The 23,478-nt window shown below is 46.0% G+C and overlaps 2 protein-coding genes and 1 non-coding gene across 5 annotated transcripts; all 3 read left to right on the forward strand.

Annotated features, from left to right (window-relative positions):
• The first annotated feature begins 664 nt into the window (after positions 1-664).
• Positions 665-6,670, forward strand: LOC119315371 (protein PECTIC ARABINOGALACTAN SYNTHESIS-RELATED-like). Of its 2 annotated transcripts, none has more exons than XM_037590000.1 (11): positions 665-1,053; positions 1,134-1,184; positions 1,276-1,366; positions 2,299-2,375; positions 2,798-2,886; positions 3,566-3,685; positions 4,677-4,808; positions 5,029-5,172; positions 5,269-5,392; positions 5,509-5,700; positions 5,989-6,670. In XM_037590000.1, exons 1-11 carry the CDS (start codon positions 715-717, stop codon positions 6,349-6,351), a joined length of 1,722 nt encoding a protein of 573 aa, XP_037445897.1. In that variant the 5' UTR covers positions 665-714; the 3' UTR covers positions 6,352-6,670. The 2 variants fall into 2 exon arrangements, with proteins under 2 accessions (XP_037445897.1, XP_037445898.1); XM_037590001.1 differs by having other exon boundaries at positions 4,692-4,808.
• Positions 6,671-7,045: 375 nt separating this feature from the next.
• Positions 7,046-7,169, forward strand: LOC119319844. The gene has a single exon (XR_005154665.1). It is a non-coding gene; the product is annotated as a U6atac minor spliceosomal RNA (small nuclear RNA).
• A 3,217-nt stretch (positions 7,170-10,386) lies between these two features.
• LOC119315373 (5'-nucleotidase SurE-like) lies at positions 10,387-19,143 on the forward strand. 2 transcript variants are annotated; one of them, XM_037590002.1, is made up of 10 exons: positions 10,387-10,614; positions 11,842-11,936; positions 15,518-15,585; positions 15,739-15,782; positions 16,019-16,096; positions 17,026-17,179; positions 17,478-17,648; positions 18,091-18,159; positions 18,267-18,340; positions 18,814-19,060. In XM_037590002.1, exons 1-10 carry the CDS (start codon positions 10,466-10,468, stop codon positions 18,911-18,913), a joined length of 1,002 nt encoding a protein of 333 aa, XP_037445899.1. In that variant the 5' UTR covers positions 10,387-10,465; the 3' UTR covers positions 18,914-19,060. The 2 variants fall into 2 exon arrangements, with proteins under 2 accessions (XP_037445899.1, XP_037445900.1); XM_037590003.1 differs by having other exon boundaries at positions 10,389-10,614; positions 18,230-18,340; positions 18,814-19,143.
• Positions 19,144-23,478: the final 4,335 nt, after the last annotated feature.

Here is a 23,478-nt window from a genome sequence, read left to right on the forward strand (position 1 = left end):
AAAAAAAACACGCCAGCAGCCCACATAGAGATGCCAAAGAGCAGCAGCATACAGCAGGTCAACAGGGGCAACAACGGAGAAAAATGAAGAAGAAGAAAAATATAAAAAGAACTTACAAATGAAATTTCTGCAGTGAGTGGACACACCACAAAAAATAGACAAGAAAATGAAGCTCGAAAAAAAATGGTCCAGCTATATGACGCGAACATGCACACCATGCAGTTTTTTTTCAACGAAACAAAAAGAGTGGCCCGCCCCTCCCTGGCGTAACGACCATAACGGGCCAACAAACAAGAATGGGCTGGAAAAAAAAGGGGTGCAACGAGCGACAGCGACGAGGCAAACAAAAGATCAAGATTTTTGCATGAGATTACAACAAACAGATCCAATGGCTAGAGACTTAGATGTGACATCCTTAAATTTCATCTAGATGTGAGTTAGCAATTCCGTTAATAAAATGCCATGAAGGATTTTCCATAAAAAAAGACATTGGCTATGAAACTTCCATAGCCAAATGGAAGGGACGGTTTCTTTGCACGACTTGCTGTGCCCAAATCAGGGATGACTGGCCACTCACAACCGTCGGATCGAGAATCGAAGCACGAGATCGACCCAGGTGCGCTCCCACGCACCGAAAGCGAAGTCCTGAGACTGCACGCTGAAACAGGCACTACACTCCCACTCTCGTCTCGCACCGCGCCGCCGGCGGAAGAGATGGCGGAGCTTCGGCACTCGACGGCGGCGGCGGCCGCCCGCGCATCCAACTCTCCGGCAAAGCGCGACTCCGACGCGTCCTCCGCCTCCTCCCCATTCGCTTCCACCTCCGCCGCCCGCGGCCGCGACGACGACGGCAAGGACGCCCACCGCTCCTCACCTCTCCTCCCGCACCACCATCACCACAAGCAGCTCCTTCCGTCCCCCCTCCGCTCCCTCCTCGCCCTCGACGAGCCCAGGCCCCCCACCGCCTCCCTCTCCTACCGGATCTTGCTCGCCGTCCTCGCGCTCCTCCTGCTCGCGGCCCTCTTCTCCGCGCCCTCCCTCTGGTCCCGCTTCGTGAGTTCCCGTTCCTCCCTCTGCGCTCGGTTTCATCAGAATCCTAACCTAGCACTTACATTTTTGTTTGTGTATCGTAGAACGTGCCCTACTTGTGCCAGAAGGAGGGGATCACGCTGCATTGCCCTCAGGTGAAGTGCTCCTGATCTCGGCAGCCGTTCTGGCGATTCGTGTTCACGTGAGAAACTTCTGTTCTGATGAATTCAATTGTATTGGGCGCAGACGAAGGAGCCTCTCTCACTGTGGGAGAACCCGCGTGCTGCCACCACGTCCTGGAAGCCCTGCGCAGAGCGTCGAAGTGATGAGCCCTCAGGCAAGTCCAGCATTGACATTGCTTGAAAGACAAAAAATGTAGTAGCATATGCTGCACCATGTACTTTTAGCCTTGCTGTACCAGTCACTGTGAGGTCACTTGTTGCTTATCACACAACCTAGATTTATGGCAATTCTTTTAACTATTGGCATGTTTAGTGATGACTTTGATGTATGGAATTTGTAAGGGTGGCTAAACCTGAACTACAGTGTTCTTTGAGAGTTGAATTGTGAACCACAGTTCCATACTTTCATTTCCATGTAAGGTTGCAGATTTATGACGCAGCATATGGGAACTGAATTTGTTTTATTGCTATGAAATGATAAAATATTGCCAACATTAATGTGGAGTTAAAATTGTAATGCACTTCTCATTCATATACTTCTGTCAGCAATGTGAGTCAGAGCACAGAATACTTTCTATGTAAACCGCACAATGAAAATAAGATATTGTTCCTTCGGAAGTGCTCTATGGATTTAATGTATTTTCTTTTACATGATAAGGAATAAATTTTGGTTTAAGTCTGCATAGTAAGTGGGTGATTTTTTCAGAGATCATATTTTGATTTTGTAATGGAACATAAATTTGAGTTCCCGAGGAATCCCATTTAAATCGTGTAATAGTTAGATACATCTTTTTTTGGACTAGAAAAATGTTTTTTCTTAATTGACTTAGTAGCAAATGAATGCAATGCCAGTTCTTATGAAAACATCTTCTAGCCATGAGTTTGTGATATTTCCCCGTAGAACCATAGTGCTTCCCTGCAAGAAAGGATACCTCAGTCAGTGGAGAGACATGCACCCTCTGTCATTTACATAAACTTCTCGGTCAAAACGAAAACATCAACTTCTGCCTTTTACATGAAACATTTGTGTCCTTTCATGATTGGGCCCTGATAAGTGATAATAATTATATCATTGTATATAATGCAGATGTTCCACCTGAGAAGGAAACCTCTGGGTATATTTTTATTCATGCCGAGGGTGGACTGAACCAGCAACGAATAGCTGTATGTATGCACTTCTGTGGTTCTCAGCCTTCCTCACCTTATTTTGTGTGATTGTTAAATACTTGTTTGAGTGGTGCAATGTTTTTTCTGCTTAAGCATAGTTCTGAGTCTCTGAATCTCGCTGTTACATGGAAATTGTTTTTCCTATGCTGGTGGTTGCTGCTTAAGCATAATCAGCCAATATCTTCAACATATTCATGATAATTCCTTTTTATAGCATGTTTTTGCATGATCTTCTGTTGCTTATTTAAGAAATAAAATAAAATTCTCCTGTCGTTTAATACTTATTTGTGTACCTGCCTAAGAAGATCATGCCAATTTCTTAAGCAGTGGACAGTGGTAACGAGTTTCCTAAGCTGACATTGAGTTTCAGTTACAACATAGGCCCATCTGTTACTTTCTAATCTTTAGTGTTTCTGCAGATATGTAATGCTGTTGCAATTGCTAAGATAATGGAAGCAACACTTATTTTGCCAGTTCTGAAGCAGGACCAAATATGGAAAGACCAGACGTAAGTGCTACTTTCTCTTGTTACTTCTACTTGTTGTTACTTCTTCTACTTGTATATTGTTCTTTAATTGATGGTCCTATTATACAAGATTCGCTTCACAGATATGCTAATGAAATTTTCAATTAACCGAGGATAGTTTCCTACTAGAATGTTTCAAAAATGAACTATAGTTATTCTAGCAGAATCAGTCAGTTTTTCTGCAGGCATGTGGCGCCAATATGCTTCTGGTCTGAGTATCGGGTTCATCTTAAGGATAATTTTCTTCTTGTACTACTCCTGGAATGATCAAAATACCTGCTCGCGAAAGTCACTCTTCTTCTTCATGCTTAACTATTATCGTATTGTTGTTATAGGATATCCTAATCAGAGGCAAATCCTCCTTGATGCTGCACTGGTGAATTAGTGACTACTGAAAACAACTACGTAGTATATAGAATATAACACTTGGAGCTTCAATATGAATTTTATAAAGTGGAAAATTTACAAAATCATGTTTTGTAGGTCTAAAGTTTTCTTACTCCAATGCAGGGTTTTGAATAAAGAACTAGGAGTAATTGATATTGAATATAATGCAGAGTTATAATTCTCTTAGTTGCAGCATCACATAATTTGACTATGCTAAATACATGGTGTTTGCCATTGGTATTTAAATTGTTAACAACATTTATTTTCTCTGCAGTAAATTTGAAGATATCTTCGATGTGGATCATTTTATAAACTATCTGAAGGACGACGTACGCATTGTCCGAGACATCCCTGACTGGTTCACAGAAAAAGATGAACTCTTCACCAGTATAAAGTAGGTTATGTCTTATGTACTATTTTTTCCCCCTGCCTTAAGTCTTGGGGCATATTTGATTCGAGGGATTTTTGTATGAATTTTGGAGATTGCAATCTTTTAGATTTTTCTATGTGGTTTGTTTGATTTTAGGATTGTAATCCATATGAATTTTAGGACTCTATTTCGTGGGAATATTTCCTTGATTAGTACTTCTTAAAAAAAACATACGGTTTCCTTTGGTGCAATCAATCCTAGATGATTCAAGGTGTGACATTGCAATCCTACAATATTCCTATCCGTGTGTGTTCTGGAACCTTGTGAGTCAAAGTGGACACTACCACTACCTTTCTGAAATTGGCGTCAGAGCAACCCGCAAACACAAGTGGCATTGAACTTTTTGGTATTTTCTGTCAGCAGTGGCATTTTTTCAATAATTCTGTTGAATTTATCTCAATGGGTATGGGGAAGTCCAAAATTACATCCATCTTGATGTACTGTAAATCTTGTGTGTTGTCTATCATATGCTCATAGCTATACTTTTTTGTTGGAAAGTAGGTTGACGCCCGGCCTTAGAGTGAGGTCCATCATCATAGGTGTAGACTGCTGATCTGAAGCAGTTTATCCTGAAGGCCATCCTCGTTTCTGTCTCAAAATACAACTGGACTGAAAGATAAAATGCTCAAATTAACCAGTATCCACATAGAATGGGAGTTTTAAAGCATAGTAAATCGAACCAGGTGTACTCTTATTTTTGCTTTTCGCGGAGAGATATTTGAAATACACTGTTTTCTGAGTTTCCTTCTTATGAAGTTAAATGTAGTTCAGGAATTGCTGGAACTGTTACTTCTTTTCACTACGTGCAGTTTCACCTTGTCTTATGTTCACCATGGTAAACCTGTCTTTTTGTTTTCTTACTTGTCTCAATGTAATATCTGTTCTGCTTATAGCGGGTTTTAGGGATCAAATGACTATGTTGTGTTGATATGTTCTGCATATAACAGTATTGCAGTGTGGTCTATGACAGGCGTACCGTGAAGAACATCCCAAAGTATGCATCTGCACAGTTTTACATTGATAATGTACTTCCAAGGATCAAAGAGAAAACAATAATGTCTATTAAGCCATTTGTCGACAGGTTGGGGTAAGTCAACAGTTGAATGCAACTATATTGTGGCAATTATTCATACATTTGTTGTCTTAACCCAAAATGCCCAATCTGCTTCCATGCTACAGTAATGAGAACATTGTTGTTTCTTTCTTTATTTTTTTTGTCTAGTTTGTGCTGTAAAAGTTGCATTGTACGAAATCTCTAATGTGCATGTAGCAGTAGAAATAAATATAATGCAAATCTTCAATTTCAGGTATGACAATGTTCCGATGGAGATTAACCGACTAAGATGCAGAGTTAATTATCACGCCTTAAAGTTCTTACCCCATATTGAAGAAATGGCCGATAAGCTGGCAACACAGATGAGGAACCGAACTAGCAGCGGGAATCCATACATGTAAGCTACAGTGAATATCTTCTGTTCAATCTCTTTGGACTTCATTGTTTAGGGAATGCTTATTTGATGATCAAGTAATTGCCACTTCTTCTAAAGGGCCCTTCATCTGAGATATGAGAAAGGAATGGTGGGCCTGTCCTTTTGTGATTTTGCTGGAACACGTGAGGAGAAAGTGATGATGGCAGCTTATAGACAGAAAGAATGGCCACGGCGCTTTAAGGTCATCTCAAATTTCGTTTTTTAACAGTTCTGGAATAGCAGTTATCTCATCGAACTTCAAAGTGATGCCCACAACATAGCTTTCTAATGGTTTTTTATGTTGTTATTCACATGCAGAATGGATCTCACCTGTGGCCATTAGCATTACAAAAGAGAAAAGAAGGGCGTTGCCCCCTTGAGCCTGGTGAGATAGCTGTGATCCTGCGAGCACTGGGATACACAAGGGAAACACAGATATATGTTGCATCAGGGCAAGTGTACGGTGGCAAAAACAGGATGGCTCCCCTCAGAAACATGTTCCCCAACTTGGTGAGTATTTCCACAGCTCAGCTGAAGTGCTTCTTCACTGTCCTTGCAGACACATTACCACATTCCATCAAGTTTTTTTTCTGGAATAAGTCCATTAAACCCCACAACTATTGCCCAAGTCTAAAATCACGAGCCGAGGAGCGTTAAATGCCCGGTTTCGAAGCAGGGATCGACTTGCGGACTTGGAAAATAGTCGAGGAGGGACGAAACAGTATATTCATTTCCTGTTCTTCTCCCTGAATGCATTCACTACGACAGACATAAACTTTGCATATACACGGTATGCAGGTGACCAAGGAGGAGTTGGCGAGCACGGCGGAGATGGAGCACTTCCGGAAGCACGTGACGAGCCTGGCGGCGCTGGACTTCCTGGTGTGCCTCAAGTCGGACGTGTTCGTGATGACGCACGGCGGCAACTTCGCCAAGCTCATCATGGGGGCGCGGCGCTACAGCGGGCGCCACCGGCTCAAGTCCATCAAGCCCGACAAGGGGCTCATGTCCAAGTCCCTCGGCGACCCGTACCTGGCCTGGGCCTCCTTCACCGAGGACGTCGTCATCTCGCACCAGGCCCGCGGCGGCCTCCCCGAGCCCACCTTCCCCGGCTACGACCTCTGGGAGAACCCCCTCACCCCCTGCATGTGCAGAGCATGAGACAGACCAGAGTAGCGGCAGACGAATGACAAGCCACTGCTAAGCTAGCTATACCGCTTTCGTTGATGTCCTCCTGATTTTGTTCATACGACACTACTACTAGCAATAGGTGCTCCTGCGGCCTTGGCTATCTAAGTTTTTGTGTTGTGTAGATTATCAGAATTCAGTAGTGGTTCACCGGATAGATTGGTGCTTTCACGCACGGCGCAGAGGCGCGGTTTATCGAAACAGATATTGCGTTCTTGGCTGATTAATCGTGCGATAAAACCCCACGAGAAACAAAAGGGAAATGCTGATTATTCAGATATCGTATTCTTGAGCTAGCCAGTTCTCAGTTTCTTTTAATCCTTTCTGATTCTGTTCAGATATTGTACTCTTGTGCTCCTGGCTATCTTAGGCTACTGCCTCGCCAAGATCGGTATGCTTCTGTGTACACTTTGCAAAGCACGGTCTCTTGATCCAGATATTGTATTATTCTTGGCACGGGCTAGTCACGAAGAAAGCTATTGTATTTTGATCGACGAGTGTGAGCCAGCGGTATTTTAAAATTCAGGTTCGGTCGTCCGCTTCAGTCTCGAGGGGAGGGAACCGCAGCGCAGGGGAAGACGCGCAGCCTGGGCTGCCGTTTAGTCCCACCTCGCTACCCGAGCGGTGTGCTGCGTGGTTTATAAGGGGAAGCGCTGCCTCACGTATCGTGTTCGTAAAAAGGAGAGACGGTTGGCATCTCCCCTGACAGGGACGGGAACGGTCTTCGGACTTTCCTCTAGCACACTGCGGTTAAGGCTACCCGCTTCGGCGGATCTTACCCAAATTTTTTTACCATTTCCTGCGCTTTTGCACTCATACTTGTCACGCATTAAAAAAAAAATCACATGTGCTGCCTTTTTCACTGTACTCGTCAAAATGTTAAGCTGTTTGATTGTTTTGTATCTGCAGCGCCTTATACTAAATCACGTTTTAAATTACTTTTCATATTTGCTGCGTTTTGCAAACAAATTCAGTCTATTGCACCTATACTTGCCATGCTTTTTTTTAAAAAAATCCATGCTTTTGTTACACTGTTTTTTTGGAAGTTCGATGACATGTGCTTATATTACAAATCTAGGACGCATTGGAAGTTTGATAACATGTTTTTTTTGTTACAAACCTTGGACGCATGGTCTCATTGCTCTGGCACACGGTCATTTGCAAATCGTGATTGGGTGGTGGTGGCAAGGGGGTCACTTGCAAATCGTGATTGGGTGGTGGTGGAGATCCGGGAGACCGGGACGGAATTGGACAACAAGGTGATTTTCCTACGTTCGGGCCCCTCACGTGGAGGCAAGATCCATACTCTTGCATGTCTGATATATATGAAGTGTATATGGTTGTTCCTTGAGCTGTTTGGGTGGAGGAAGAAGAAGGAGCTCTAGCCCTCTTCTCTACCTCGCGCGCGCATGTGTGTGAGCATGAGGGAGAGAGTGGATCCATGCCCTGGGAGGGCTCCTTAGGTCACCTTATAAACTGGTGCCCAAGGGACAAGGGATGGCCCACACCGCCTAACAATCACTCTAAGAAATCACTATTTGAAATGACACATGACGCGTGCACAGTGTCTGCCATTCATCATTAGTGCTTTACTATAGAGCATGGCCGTCTTGTCCGCGCAGGTCCGATGAGACATTGTAATTGACTTTGCCGGGATCCAGCCAGCCAGGCCACAGTCGGATGGGCTCCAGTCGGACGGGTTCCAACCGGACGGCTCCAGCCAGCCGGATGGGCTTGAAAGAGCGTCTCCAGCCGGATGGACTTGAGCCAGCCGGACTGTTCTAGTCGAACGAGTTCCAGCCAGGCGCCAGCCACCCAGACGGGCTTGAGCTAGCCGGACGACTCCAGGCAGCCGGACGACTCTAGGCAGCCGGATGGGCTTGAACCAATCGAACATCTCCAGCGGGTGGACTTGAGCCAACCGGACTGTTCCAGTCGGACGGGTTCCAGCCAGGCGCCAGCCACCCAGACGGGCTTGAGCTAGCCAGACGGCTCCAGCCGAACAGACTTGAGCCGGCCGAACGAGCTTGGCACACCGGGGCTTGCCCCCGACATTGTTTTGAAAATGTTGTCTTGTCTCTTTGAGCCTACCCGGGGGTCATCGACCCGTCACTTTCCTCTCCCTGCAAATGGTGTAGACGACCACTCAGCCAGGTGCCCATGGCATCTAGAAGTGTGCCAATTAATGGCAGTCACCGTGTGCCAACTCCCAGGATTATTCCCGCCAAGTTTCTCATCGCTCGTCACGTTTCCCCTGCTGCCCACGGGGCACGGCTATGAAATAACCGTCGTCGTGTCCGAATAGCTCAGACCACAGTTGCCCACAACCTCCACTTTCCTCATCGCCGTCCACATCCTTCATTTCCCTCCCGTTGCCATGTCGCTTCCCCTGCGCCCAAACTGGGTGCCGCTCTCGGGGAGGAGGAGGAGAGGACCATGGATGAGGAGAAGGCCGCCCTCATTCGCAATGAGGAAATGATATCACCGTGATGCACTGGACACTGTGTAGGAGGATCCAGCCCCATGATGAGTGGCCGGATTGGGATCTCAAAACACACTTCATTGAGTGGGATATCCAGTATGGCTACGTGCAAATCCCGTATGGACAGGAAAGAGCTCCCCATACACATCTCATATAGGCCATCACATGCTTCTCGTTGCCTCACTGTTAAGAAGGTATGGAATGAGAGCTATGTTGCTTACACCTCGCTCGTCCGCCCCGGCAAAATTTTCAAGGAGATTGTCGCTGCGCATGCGTTGGGGTGGAGAGGGACCGCGTCGTGGGGCTCCATTTCAAAGAGTAAAGAAGCGGATTTAAAGGCGGGGAGGGAGCACATCGGATAACACAAAGAGGCTTTGGTACGGTCCTTCGAGATAGCTTGGGAGGCATCATCTTCACGTCTTGTTGACATTCATTCACATGCGATAATGCTCTTGCAGCGGAACTTGACGCTTGTAGAAAGGGAATCACATTAGCCTTGGATTGAAGCTCGATTCTGTTTATTCTTGAGACGGATAGTATCAAAGAGGCTGCAATTATTTCCAACTCATTGAGGAACAGATCACAACATGCCGCTATCATCCAGGAGATCGCCGCCATGATGAGAAGAGGTACAAATATAGTGGTAAAAGCTACTCCCTCCGTTCCAAAATAGATGACTCAATTTTGTACTAACTTTAGTATAAAATTAGGTCATCTATTTTGGAACGGAGGGAGTACTAAGGAAGAGTGTAATCAAGTGACCCACCTCGACCTCGACAACACGGGTGGGAATGGGATGAAGACGAGATCACCAGACCGTCACACCGCCATTCCTAGACAAAAAGTTGACTCGTCACATATACATGTGCCCCATCCATATCATTCATTATTGATGTGGCGGGGCTCAAAAACATGCTATAGTAGCTAAAAAGCGACAAATTTTGTCTCTATGGTATGAAAATGTCGTCCTCATATGTAAGAACTTTGTAATGCAATGTTTAGCTTAAATTAGTGTTTTCAACCCACCTTTAATTGAGTGGGTAACTATTGAATTGATAAAGAAAGAAATAAAGACAATCAATATAACAACTTTGAGTTCGCGTGTTCGTCTGACAAGCCTACATGTAAAGGCGTTCCATGATTGACCCGATGACCAATGAGGCGGCTGATCCGCCGGTGTGATCACCCGATTGGCTGGCGGCTACTTTGGCAAATCATAGTAAATGACACAAATATCTAGCGAACTTTCGTGGGGAGCAAAATTGTCAGTGAACGCCCTGCCAAAACAAGTAAAAATATCATGCGTTTGTTAGGGACTTGTCTACTTGTCCTATACGGAAGGAAAACTTGTCATGTATAGAGAAGAATTGCCAGTGTATTTTTTTTCTTCTTAAATGCCATTCGTTTGATTCCGATCACAGGGCTGTGTGGGAGTTTGCTGGGGCCTCCTCCAGCGAACATTCGCCGGTCAACATTTTTCCCATTCCCAATAGTAAAACAGGAAAACAGGGGCAGCCAAGTAGCCAACAACCAAAAACCCCAGCCGCGGAACGGGAACGGAAACGGAAACTTCTCTGCCCGCGCCCGTACACGGCTCTTGCCTCCATGGCCTCCACGGCGGCGGCGGCGGCGGCGGCGGCGCCGGTGGTGATGGTGACGAACGACGACGGCATCGACGCGCCGGGGCTCCGCTTCCTCGTCGACCAGCTCGTCGCCCAGGGGCGCTACCGCGTCCTCGTCTGCGCGCCCGACACGTCAGTCCTCTCCCCTCCCCCCACACTCCCTCACCCCCTCACCCTCGTGATCCCCCCTTTCCTCGATCCGTACTGTTTCTCGGTTACTTGTTGCCTTGCGACGATTCTGCTGTGGGAGCACACGGCGATTGACGATGCGCTGGTTCTGAATGGGGATTTCTTGGGTCGAAGGATTAGGAGAGACACAAAAATATATGGAAGATTTCTGGATGGGAAGTGTTATTTCCCTTTTCTTATTTGGCATCGCACCTGAAAAAGCATCAAAGCATGGGAACGGGATTTTTTTTGTTATATGCATTTTTTTCTTTCGTTTATGTTCTTCCTATTGATCATTGATGTCAAACTACAGAAAGAAATGTCACCTTCAAAGAAACATGTGAATTTCGATGCTGTAAAAGTAAAAGTCGCGATTGAACATTTGAACAATTTTTTCCACTATTCCAGGTAATAAGTACTGTTTTTTCGCATGGGTAAGTTCTGGATAAAATTCCATGTACTTGTTAAAAGAACATAGGTTAATTAAGATTTATAAGCATCAGCATGTCCCATCTCGTTTAGCAACCAAAAATCCCTCAAAGTGAAAGGTTGAACCATATTCAAATAAGGATTTCGGCTGTAAAATCTGGTGCAATGCGGTGGAAGTTTTTGAAGTCTGGTTCAACCTGAATATCGGTTGCAACAACTAGATTTTGTGCAGCGGAATTTACTCTTAAATTTACAAGAAAAAATAATTTATGAAGAAAGGAACCCGTAACTGAACCTGTTTCGCCACTTGATTAGAGCACTGAGTATAGCTTTAAGCATTATATATACCAGTACCGGGGCATCAGCTTCTGCAAGCTGCTGTGTGGAGAACATGGAATCTGTCCTGGTGCAGAATGTAACTGACTTTAGCTTCGAATACACCATTCATCATTGAAGTTGCCACGTTGTGTTCAATAAAATATGATGTTGGGCAACTCTGATTTGGAATGTGTCTTATTGGTGCATAACAATATGTCAGATAATAAGATGCACTTATGGTTCATTTAGGGAATGGTTTTCTTTGCAAAGTACTGATGTTATCATTGATCTGAAACCTTGTTGCTGTGGAGAATAAAACTGATTTAGTGCGATGTGAAGCAAAGGAAGGCGTGAGTATAAGATTTAACTGATTGCAATCGATCACGCCCACCTTATGGCACCAATTTTGTAATGCTGTTTATTTATTTTTCTCGTAAAATGCAGAGACAGGTCGGGCGTTAGCCACTGCATTACATGGCGTTCTGCACTTCGCTGTAAACGTGTCAATATCAATGGTGCTACAGCATTTGGAGTTTCAGGTTTGTCTGGTTTAGTTTTATGAGTTTCATCTTTTTATATTACATACATGCCAGGTTTTTTGCCACCCGTGGGCTATACCATTGCATGGGTTGCCGTCCCGTCGCTGCCTCGAGATTTGCTCCGCAGTTGTAGAGCCAACTCACACAGCCGTTTAATAAGAAGTTACCATTAATTAATTAAGACGATTGCACCGACAACTATAGTGCAGCATGTCAGCTAGTGGCAGAAGGATATTTGGTTACTACTGCGTGTAATTTTTGTTTGTTTATTTATTTTATTTTATTCTGGCATGGTTAAATGAGGCTAGCTAACACCCTCTTTAGAAAGAGAGAATCACATCTGGTGACTTTTAGTAGTGGCCAACACTCTAGCCAGATTGATTTCATCCTCTCGAGAAGAGAAGATAGGCGTGCGTGCCTAGACTGTAAGGTGATACCCGGGGAGAGTGTTGTACCCCAGCATAAGCTGGTGGTTGCTGACTTCCGCTTTCGGATTCGTGTCCAGCGGAATAAGCGTGCCAAGGTCGCTAGAACGAAGTGGTGGAAGCTCAAGGGGGAGGTAGCTCAGGTGTTCAAGGAGAGGGTATTTAAGGAGGGCCCTTGGGAGGAAGGAGGGGATGCGGACAATGTGTGGATGAAGATGGCGACTTGCATTCGTAAGGTGGCCTCGGAGGAGTTTGGAGTGTCCAGGGGAAGGAGAAGCGAAGATAAGGATACCTGGTGGTGGAATGATGATGTCCAGAAGGCGCTTAAAGAGAAGAAAGATTGCTTCAGACGCCTATACCTGGATAGGAGTGCAGACAACATAGAGAAGTACAAGATGGCGAAGAAGGCCGCAAAGCGAGCTGTTGGTGAAGCAAGGGGTCGGGCATATGAGGACCTCTACCAACGGTTAGGCACGAAGGAAGGTGAAAGGGACATCTATAAGATGGCTAAGATCCGGGAGAGGAAGACGAGGGATATTGGCCAAGTCAAATGCATCAAGGACGGAGCAGGCCAACTCTTGGTGAAGGACGAAGAGATTAAGCATAGATGGCGGGAGTACTTCGACAAGCTGTTCAATGGGGAGAATGAGAGTTCTACCATTGAACCGAATGACTCCTTTGATGAGACCAGCATGCGTTTTGTGCGGCGCATCCAAGAGTCTGAGGTGAAGGAGGCTTTAAAAAGGATGAAAGGAGGCAAGGCGATGGGCCCTGATTGTATCCCCATTGAGGTGTGGAAAGGTCTCGGGGACATAGCGATAGTATGGCTAACCAAGCTTTTCAACCTCATTTTTCGGGCAAACAAGATGCCAGAAGAATGGAGACGGAGTATATTAGTACCAATCTTCAAGAACAAGGGGGATGTTCAGAGTTGTACTAATTACCGTGGAATTAAGCTGATGAACCATACAATGAAGCTATGGGAGAGAGTCATTGAGCACCGCTTAAGAAGAATGACAAGCGTGACCAAAAATCAGTTTGGTTTCATGCCTGGGAGGTCGACCATGGAAGCCATTTTCTTGGTACGACAACTTATGGAGAGATATAGGGAGCATAAGAAGGACTTGCATATGGTGTTCATTGACTTGGAGAAGGCCTATGATAAGATACCGCGGAATGTCATGTGGTGGGCCTTGGAGAAACACAAAGTCCCAGCAAAGTACATTACCCTCATCAAGGACATGTACAATAATGTTGTGACAAGTGTTCGAACAAGTGATGTCGACACCGATGACTTCCCGATTAAGATAGGACTGCATCAGGGGTCAGCTTTGAGCCCTTATCTTTTTGCATTGGTGATGGATGAGGTCACAACGGGTATACAAGGAGATATCCCATGGTGTGTGCTCTTTGCGGATGATGTGGTGCTAGTTGACGATAGTCGGACGGGGGTAAATAGGAAGTTAGAGTTATGGAGACAAACCTTGGAATCGAAAGGGTTTAGGCTTAGTAGAACTAAAACCGAGTACATGATGTGCGGTTTCAGTACTACTAGCTGTGAGGAGGAGGAGGTTAGCCTTGATGGCCAGGTGGTACCTCGGAAGGACACCTTTCGGTATTTGGGGTCAATGTTGCAGGAGGATGGGGGTATTGATGAAGATGTGAACCATCGAATCAAAGCCGGATGGATGAAGTGGCGCCAAGCTTCTGGCATTCTCTGTGACAAGAGAGTGCCACAAAAGCTAAAAGGCAAGTTCTACAGGACGGCGGTTCGACCCGCAATGTTGTATGGCGCGGAGTGTTGGCCGACTAAAAGGCGACATGTTCAACAGTTAGGTGTGGCGGAGATGCGTATGTTGAGATGGATGTGTAGCCACACGAGGAAGGATCGAGTCCGGAATGATGATATACGAGATAGAGTTGGGGTAGCACCAATTGAGGAGAAGCTTGTCCAACATCGTTTGAGATGGTTTGGGCATATTCAGCGCAGGCCTCCAGAAGCTCCAGTGCATAGCGGACGGCTAAAGCGTGCGGAGAATGTCAAGAGAGGGCGGGGTCGACCGATTTTGACATGGGAGGAGTCCGTTAAGAGAGACCTGAAGGATTGGAGTATCGACAAAGAGCTAGCTATGGACAGGGGTGCGTGGAAGCTTGCTATCCATGTGCCAGAGCCATGAGTTGGTTGCGAGATCTTATGGGTTTCACCTCTAGCCTACCCCAACTTGTTTGGGACTAAAGGCTTTGTTGTTGTTGTTGTTGTTGATGGTTAAATGAGGACACATGCCAGTGCTAGGTCCAGCTTATTCGCACAGACCATTTGTTTTTATCATTACCTGCAACCGATTCCAGACTAGGAGAAGACTAGAATTATATACGGTGCCATGATTTCCTAAGAAGCTTTGTCGATACTATTTTTGCCAAATTTGATAGTGTCAATGTGGGGCTGTGGTCTTTATAGACATAAAACAGAACTGTTTATACTTTATTTTACATGAGAAACTTGGAGTCAATGTGATATTAAGATTTATTCAATACTGTCAGCTATCTTCTTCATTGCTCCTCTGCTACTGCTAGTTTTCCTTTTAATATTTCCAGTTAAGTTATGCAGTAGTAACAGCGGAAGCACTAGACAATCGCATCCGTCCGTAGTAACAGGGGTTTATCCAAACTCAAGATAAGGTGGTTTTGATAGGTTAGTTGAAACAAGGAGGAGATAAAGAGGGTGATTTGATTCATCCAATGTAGCCAAGACATGTGGCGTCTTCGATTCATACGTGAAAAGATCGTCCCATTGAATGATAGATGTTATATGCTCGTCTGACGTGTAACTGCTATGTTTCACTGTACATGTCAGACCTAATTGCTATAGTTAATTTTTTTAGGGGATAATTGCTATAGTTAATGACCATATGGCTATCACAATACTCTAAACATATAGCTACATTCAACAACCGAATATTGCCCGTGCATCAAGTGAATCAAACGGTGGATGGATGCGGGGGTATAGCCTGGGGGGGTGGGGTGGATAGAGGCTATTTTCCTTATTACATGATGAATGAAGAATTTCTCTTCATAAATATAACAGTAATTCTTAATTGTATTTGGATTTCAATGAGATTATATGTTAGATGCTCATTTGTTCTTATTGATTTTAAGGAACTCCCGCTGACTGTGCCTCTTTAGGCATCTCTGGGAAGCTCTTTGATGGTTTGGTTCCTGATTTGGTAAGTTTTGGAGTTTCTTCATGGATTATTATGCTCTTTTATGGTTTTACGCAAGTGTGTAAGAAGTGGCTCTCTGTGTACATAACTACCTACCGATAATCTTGTCTGAAATAATTTCGGATTCCATGTTTCTTCATTTTATTTTTAATGCAGGTGCTTAGCGGAATCAACATTGGCAATAATTGTGGATTACATGTGTAAGTATCTTTGCATGTGCATGCCAAAATGACATGTTTGTATTTTTCATCAAAATTACTTGATGTTAACCGATGCCAGAGTATCAATAGAAACCATTAAAGGTCAAAAGCAACAAGTAGAACCACATGCGGTGTTTTGGGCAGTCTAACTGTTTATTGGAATTATTACCATCAACTTAATTGTATTGCTTTGATCTTATCAATGAATTGTGAGCACTTGTGTTTTTTGTGTGTAGTGTATATTCTGGAACAGTTGCTGGTGCTAGGGAGGCATTTATATATGGGATTCCTGCATTAGCTATGTCATACAATTGGTATGCGATGTTTCTTCTAATATAATTCTCTGTATTTACTATCATTTTAATGTGCAAATAGTACATTCATATTTTAACCAAACGTTTCAGGCATCTGTACATTCTGGAACGTGATAACAAATTTGTTATATGTTCATATTATGTTATTTATTCAATGTCTTTTTTCTTCATATTTGTGATATTGTCATCATGTATCATTTGAAATACTGTTATCTGCAAAGTAACAACGAACTGGCAGCTTGCTGTACTTCTGATGTGTTCAAAACCTTCAAAAAGCGCAACAAATAAATGATTTTGTCCAACATGTGAAACAAAGAAGCAGCAGAGTTTGCTCACCTGAAGCTCTGAAACCTCATAATTATCTTTCAGCATCTGAAATGGCTGTGGCTGATATAAGAAAGCAGGAGTCACCAGTGATTTGCGTAAGCAATAGTTTTTTTTGAAATATTCCTCATTTCCTCTTTGGGAAATTTAGGTAATTCCAGACTTCCAAACCAAATCTCAGATCATTGGAACATGGATTGTTTTGCATAAGTTTCGTGGCAGGATCCCCGTGTACTCTTAGTGCTCCACATAAATCCACCGGTGTTCGTCTATAAAAGCTTTATCGCCAGTTTTGGCTATTTCAGTTTTATCCCAAGCTTGCCCTACCAAATCTCTGGCTAGCCAAAAATTTGTCCACGCAAGAAAAATGAACTAGAGTGGGCAAATAGGCATGGCATGCCAAAATTGGCAACCATCCAAACATAGACCAATATTTTGCCAATGACCAGAAAATTGGTATGGTGAGTTGGCCACCATCCAAACATACCCTTGATTTATATGCTCAAATTTCGTTCACACCTTCCATGCCTCAAATTTATTCAAGTGATTGACTAAGTTAAGTTATAGTAGGGTCTACTAGATGATCTCTTAATTGTAACTTTCAGGGTTGCTGGTCAGAGCAGTGTTAATGACCTCAAAGTGGCTGCAGAGGTTTGTATCCCTCTGATAAATGCTGTCATGGTCGAGATCAAGAGTGGAACCTACCCTAAAGGATCATTCCTGAATATAGATGTGCCATCTGATGCTGCACACCACAAGGTATATCTACTGACATTGATTTTGTAGTAAATTATGTACTTCTCTATTTACAGTTTGTTATCACATGAAAATTGTTGGCATTCAAGATGAAGCAATTTGGTTATTGGTAGACCTTGCCTTACCAGTATGAATTATCTATCTTGAATCGTAACTGCCAAGATTGATATATCTCCTAATTTTCATTGAATGTTAAAACATCATGATTCCTTACTGCACACAGGCCCAAATAAAATATGTGTGGTCCTGATATTCATTGAGTAGACATCTAGGTATATTTACATTATGTTCTTGTCAGTAGGGATACAAAATTACAAAGCAAGGAAAATATATGGCCAGAATTGGATGGGAGCAAACAGTCTACCAGAAGCCTTCCGTAGAAAGTTACCAGACGGCAAGCATGGATATTGACGGTGAAAAGGACAGAGATATAGACACTTCATCGGCGAATGACCTACTGTTTAAAAGAGTGGTAATTTTCACATATGTTGGATGTTTTATTCTGATTTTCTCTAACCACGTTAATCTGAATTTGATAGTTAGCCTTCTAATAAAAATAGTTCAATAAGATATGCAGCACAATTGTTTTCAGACATTAAATTGTATTTTCATGTCCTGAAGTCCTACTTATTCTGCTTTCCTGGTGTTTGATATTGGTCTACTGTCATACTGTGGACTGCTTATAGCAAATTTCAGTAAGACTACTTGGTAGTCCATATAAAGATGGAGCACACTTGGTAGTCCTCGTTTAGACAATGATAATTTCTGTTCATGTTATTGAGGATGTCTGGAGATTTTATCGATATCAAATGTGATGTTGTTATTCTTATGCTAACTTAAATTAAACAGATTGTGTTTGGAATTAAAATGAGTTCATATTTGTACATTAATTTCGTTGATCGTGTTTTAAACAGATAGTAAAGAGAAGTTATGATGAAGAGGAAGGGGAGGACATGGACTACAAATCCCTTGCAGATGGATATGTAAGAATGACCTAACTACCATACAGTGTCTTTGATGGAATCCGTTGATAAGTATCTTGTTTTCCTCCAGATTACTATTACTCCTTTGGTTGCTCTCTCCCGTGCAGAAGCAGATGTCATACCCTACTACAAGGCTTGCTTGTCTCGCATTTGAAGATGTTCATCTTCCTCATCCCTCTATGTTAGTATTTTTATTCTTTATTGTTATTTCTGTATGGCATTACTTCATATTGCATGAAGCAGAAACGTCAATTTGCATTTCAGGAATATAATTGTCCCGCTTGAAAATATTTTCTTCTTCTCATTTTAATCTATGAATTATCTTATTACAAGTTCAGATGCAAGAAACGTAATGCACATTGACAGCGTTGTACTCCCACCATCCCAACACTCTTTATATTATGGGATGGAGGGAGTACATTTCAATTAGGAATGCTGCCAAACTGATTTTCTAGACCCTGTGTAGAACTGCTATTTACCAAACATACCCAAATTGCATTTTGCTTTTCCTAATCAATTTCACCTCTTTGCCTTGTTCGTTTTCTGTTACATAATGTGAAGAATAGCATCTATGTTTATTTTTCTCAAGCTTTTGAAACCACAAAACCCACACTTCACTATGCGACTGACTCATTTTCACGTGATGGTTTTCAGGCAAGAGCATGCTATTTGGGAGGCTGGCCAAACTGAACCTACGGATGTCATGGCCTGTAAATTGCGAATAAATCTATCTGTGACATTCTTGTTGACTTGACGCCTGTGCTGCATTTGCCATGTTATGCATTGCGTGATTATCTTGCCAGTCTCGGGCAACTCTGGCTATTCGTAACCGTGGTTTTCAGTAATTAGTGGGAGACTGCTTTTGGCTTATGCCAAAAGGTGGGGGGCTGGTTTTGGCTAAGACGGTGCTTCGCAATCTTTGTGTTACGTGATGGCAATGCCCAAGTGGCTTCTCAACGGCATGATTGGTATGTAAATTTGGAATGTTTGATTGCCTGTGCTGCATCGATTTTGTGGCACTAACATTAAAGCATCCCTGGACCCGGTTGAGGAGAACGGCCGAATCAGCCATTTTCGTCGAGTCAGAATCGAGCGGGCGTAGCATGGCATGCGGGAAGCATGAAAGACATGACATATTGGCCATAACTCCCCACCTCACTCCCTTGGGGCATCTCCAGCCGTTGGCCCCCTAGGAGGGGCAAAAAATCGCCCCTGGGGACGCACCGGCGCTAAACCGCGCATTGGGGGCGTGATGCCCCCCAGTCGCGGCCCCCCACGAGTTTTTTAAATGTTTAAATTCGGTGCAAACACAACGCAAACATGTTCGAGTTCGTTCAAATTTAAACATATTTTACAAAAAAAAAGGAAAAACTACCGCGGGCTACCCCCGCCGTCTCCCTTGCCGCCCGCCTTGCCGCCCGTCCACGCGGTTCTACATGCCGAGGAGGCTGTAGAACCGCGTGTAGTCGCTGCCGCCGCCGTCGTCGTCGTCGTCGCCCCCGCCGACGCCTCCGCCGTCCCTGCTGCATCCCTCCCTCGGTTGGTGCGGCGGGTTGGACGGTCCGGGGGCGTTGTCGTCGTCGTCGCTGTCGAGGACCACGACGCCGTGCTCGTCCTCACGCCCACGCTTGCGGGCGGCGATCTCCTCCAGGGCCCGGCGTTGCCGGACCATCTCGTCACGGAGGTAGTCGTCCCGCGCCCACCGCAGGGCGTCCTCGTCGGAGAAGCCACGCCGGGCTATCTCCTCGTACTCCACGGGGAGGCCGGGCTCCGGCTTGGGCTCGACGAGGACGAAGCGGCCGGTGGGGGAGGCGTTGTCGCCGTTGCGGACGCCGGAGCTGCGGGTGCGCGCGCTGACAGGCGTGCCCTGGGGCTCCGGCTTGACGGGGCGGATGTGGAGGCAGGGGGAGCCGCCGGACGAGGAGGAGGACCCCCCGGTCTCCATGCGCCTCGGGGTCCAGGAGCTTCCCCGGCGGCGTGGGAAGGACGGGGGAGCGGGGTACTCGAGGCGCGGTGTGTTGCCGCCCTCGATGTACTCGAGGACGGCCTCCAACATGCGCCCGGGCACGCCCCACCACCGACGCCGGCCGACGGTGTTGAGCCTGCCGGAGGGCTCGACGCCGTTGGTGGCCTCGAGCTGCTCGGCGTGACGGCGGCGGAAATAAGGCTCCCAGAGCGGGCTGTCGGGGACGTACCGTGGCCCCTCCCTCGCCGCACGCGGCAGGGACGAGCGGATGCGTGCGATCTCCGCACGCCGCGCCGCGCCGGTGGGTATCGGGGGCACCGACACGCCGCCAGCGCTAATCCTCCACGCCCCGGGCACCCGCATGTCCGGCGGGACCGGGTACTCGGCCTCGAAAAGGAGGTGAGCCTCGTTCTCGTGAAGATGGCGGCGACCGAAGCCGTTCGCCGCCGCGCCGTCGCCTGGGAAGCGCTCGGCCATGGGTGTGATGAACTAGAGACGGCGAGAGAGAGGAGAGGGAGGAATGAAGACGGCGAGAGAGTGCGAGCCGCCGAGTGCGCTGGGGCGCGTATTATATAGGCCGAGGCGCCGCCCGTGCGCGAGCCGCCGTGAGTACGCGTGGCGGGCGAGGGAGGGCGAGGGACGCGCGTCATCCGGTCTTCACTGCGCCGCCCGTGAGGCATCAATGGCGCAGGCTGACCGGCGCGGCAGCGCGGCAGCTTTGGCATTGATTCGCCGCGGGAAACGAGGCGATGAGGACGACGAAGGGGCGAGAAGAGGGTAGAGTCGCTGACGCGGCGGGCCCGCCGCTGTTTCGCGCCAAAACAGTTCGCCCGGGCGCCCACGTGCGCCCTCCCAGCGCGCCGGGTTCGGCCTGGGTCCGCCGGCGCTGTTTTCGGCCCAAGCCGGCGAAAATCGGGCTCCTGAGGGCGCGACTGGGCCGATTTTTTGGCGCCGGTGCAAAAAAAAACGCCTGGGGAGGCCTTCCTGGGGGGCGCGGCTGGAGATGCCCTTAATGAAGGAAATATGCCCTAGAGGCAATAATAAAGTTATTATTTATTTCTTTATATCATGATAAATATTTATTATTCATGCTAAAATTGTATTAACCGGAAACATAATACATGTGTGAATACATAGACAAACAGAGTGTCACTAGTATGCCTCTACTTGACTAGCTCGTTAATCAAAGATGGTTATGTTTCCTAACCATGAACAAACGAGTTGTTATTTGATTAACGGGATCACATCATTAGAAGAATGATGTGATTGACATGACCCATTCCATTAGCTTAGCACCCGATCATTTAGTATGTTGCTATTGCTTTCTTCATGACTTATACATGTTCCTATGACTATGAGATTATGCAACTCCCGTTTGCCGGAGGAACACTTTGTGTGCTACCAAACGTCACAACGTAACTGGGTGATTATAAAGGAGCTCTACAGGTGTCTCCAAAGGTAAATGTTGGGTTGGCATATTTCGAGATTAGGATTTGTCACTCCGATTGTCGGAGAGGTATCTCTGGGCCCTCTCGGTAATGCACATCACATAAGCCTTGCAAGCATTGCAACTAATGAGTTAGTTGCGAGATGATGTATTACGGAACGAGTAAAGAGACTTGCCGGTAACGAGAGTGAACTAGGTATTGAGATACCGACGATCGAATCTCGGGCAAATAACATACCGATGACAAAGGGAACAAAGTATGTTGTTATGCGGTCTGACCGATAAAGATCTTCGTAGAATATGTGGGAGCCAATATGAGCATCCAGGTTCCGCTATTGGTTATTGACCGGAGACGTGTCTCGGTCATGTCTACATTGTTCTCGAACCCGTAGGGTCCGCACGCTTAAGGTTTCGATGACAGTTATATTATGAGTTTATGAGTTTTGATGTACCGAAGGAGTTCGGAGTCCCGGATGAGATCGGGGACATGACGAGGAGTCTCGAAATGGTCGAGACGTAAAGATCGATATATTGGACGACTATATTCGGACATCAGAAAGGTTCCGAGTGATTCGGGTATTTTCGAAGGTACCGGGGAGTTACGGGAATACGATGAAGAAGCAATGGGCCTTAATGGGCCTTAGTGGAAAGGACCAGGAGGTGGCGCGCGCCCCTCCCAAGCCCAGTCCGAATTGGACAAGGGGTTTGGGGCGCGGCCCCTCTCTCCCTTCCTTCCCTCTTCCCCCCTTTCCCCCCTTCTCCTAGTTGGACTAGGAAAGGTGGAAACCTACTCCAACTAGGAGTAGGAATCCTACTCCTCCTTGGCGCGCCCACAAGGGCCGGCCGGCCTCCCCCTTGCTCCTTTATATACGGGGGCAGGGGGCACCCCATAGACACACAAGTTGATCCACGTGATCATATTCTTAGCCGTGTGCGGTGCCCCTTTCCACCATAATCCTCGATAATATTGTAGCGGTGTTTAGGCGAAGCCCTGGGACGGTAGTACATCAAGATCGTCACCACGCCGTCGTGCTGACGGAACTCTTCTCCGACACTTTGCTGGATCAGAGTCCGGGGATCGTCATCGAGCTGAACGTGTGCTAGAACTCAGAGGTGCCGTAGTTTCGGTGCTTGATCGGTCGGGCCATGAAGATGTACGACTACATCAACCGCGTTGTGCTAACGCTTCCGCTGTCGGTCTACAAGGGTACGTAGATCACACTCTTCCCTCGTTGCTATGCATCACCATGATCTTGCGTGTGCGTAGGATTTTTTTTGAAATTACTACGTTCCCCAACACTTAACCGCCCAAACACCATTGCTCTTGCTACCCTTTTGTTTTACTCGATAGCCGTTGGTGCTCCCAATAGTGCACCGCTCGACTCCTCCCCCCCACCCCACCCCCACCCCCGGCAGGCCGGTAGGGTTTCATACCTGTTGGAGAGGATGCTGAAGTCCCTTTCCCCCATTTGCATGAGGCAACTCAAAGCTTGTATTGAACACTCGTCGGCGGTGGGTACCTCGACGGTTGTGGAGGTCAGAACTTCCTCTGCGGTGATGTGGACTTCCCTAGCTTTGAGGTTGGGGTTTGTGATGGACATTGCGGCCTCCTCACCGTGAGCGTCTTCTTCGGCTCTGGCGGCACTTGCTCTACCCGAGGAGGCAAACAATGCAAGTTTTTTTATCCGTACACGCTTCTTAGGTGTAGATTGCGCGACGAAAGTGAAGATTGCATAGGAGGTTAGGTTTTTTAGGATGGTTCGCGGCTATTTCTTCTCCACCTCCAACAACACTGGTAAGATCCCATGGGATTGGATAAGCGGGTACAATATTTCAATTTTGTAGATTACATTGATTCACATATTAGATTAGATTAAACATGCCACATTTCTAGGCTCTTCACTTC

The sequence above is a fragment of the Triticum dicoccoides genome, chromosome 6A (assembly GCF_002162155.2).
Source record: "Triticum dicoccoides isolate Atlit2015 ecotype Zavitan chromosome 6A, WEW_v2.0, whole genome shotgun sequence".
Classification (NCBI taxonomy): Eukaryota; Viridiplantae; Streptophyta; class Magnoliopsida; order Poales; family Poaceae; genus Triticum; species Triticum dicoccoides.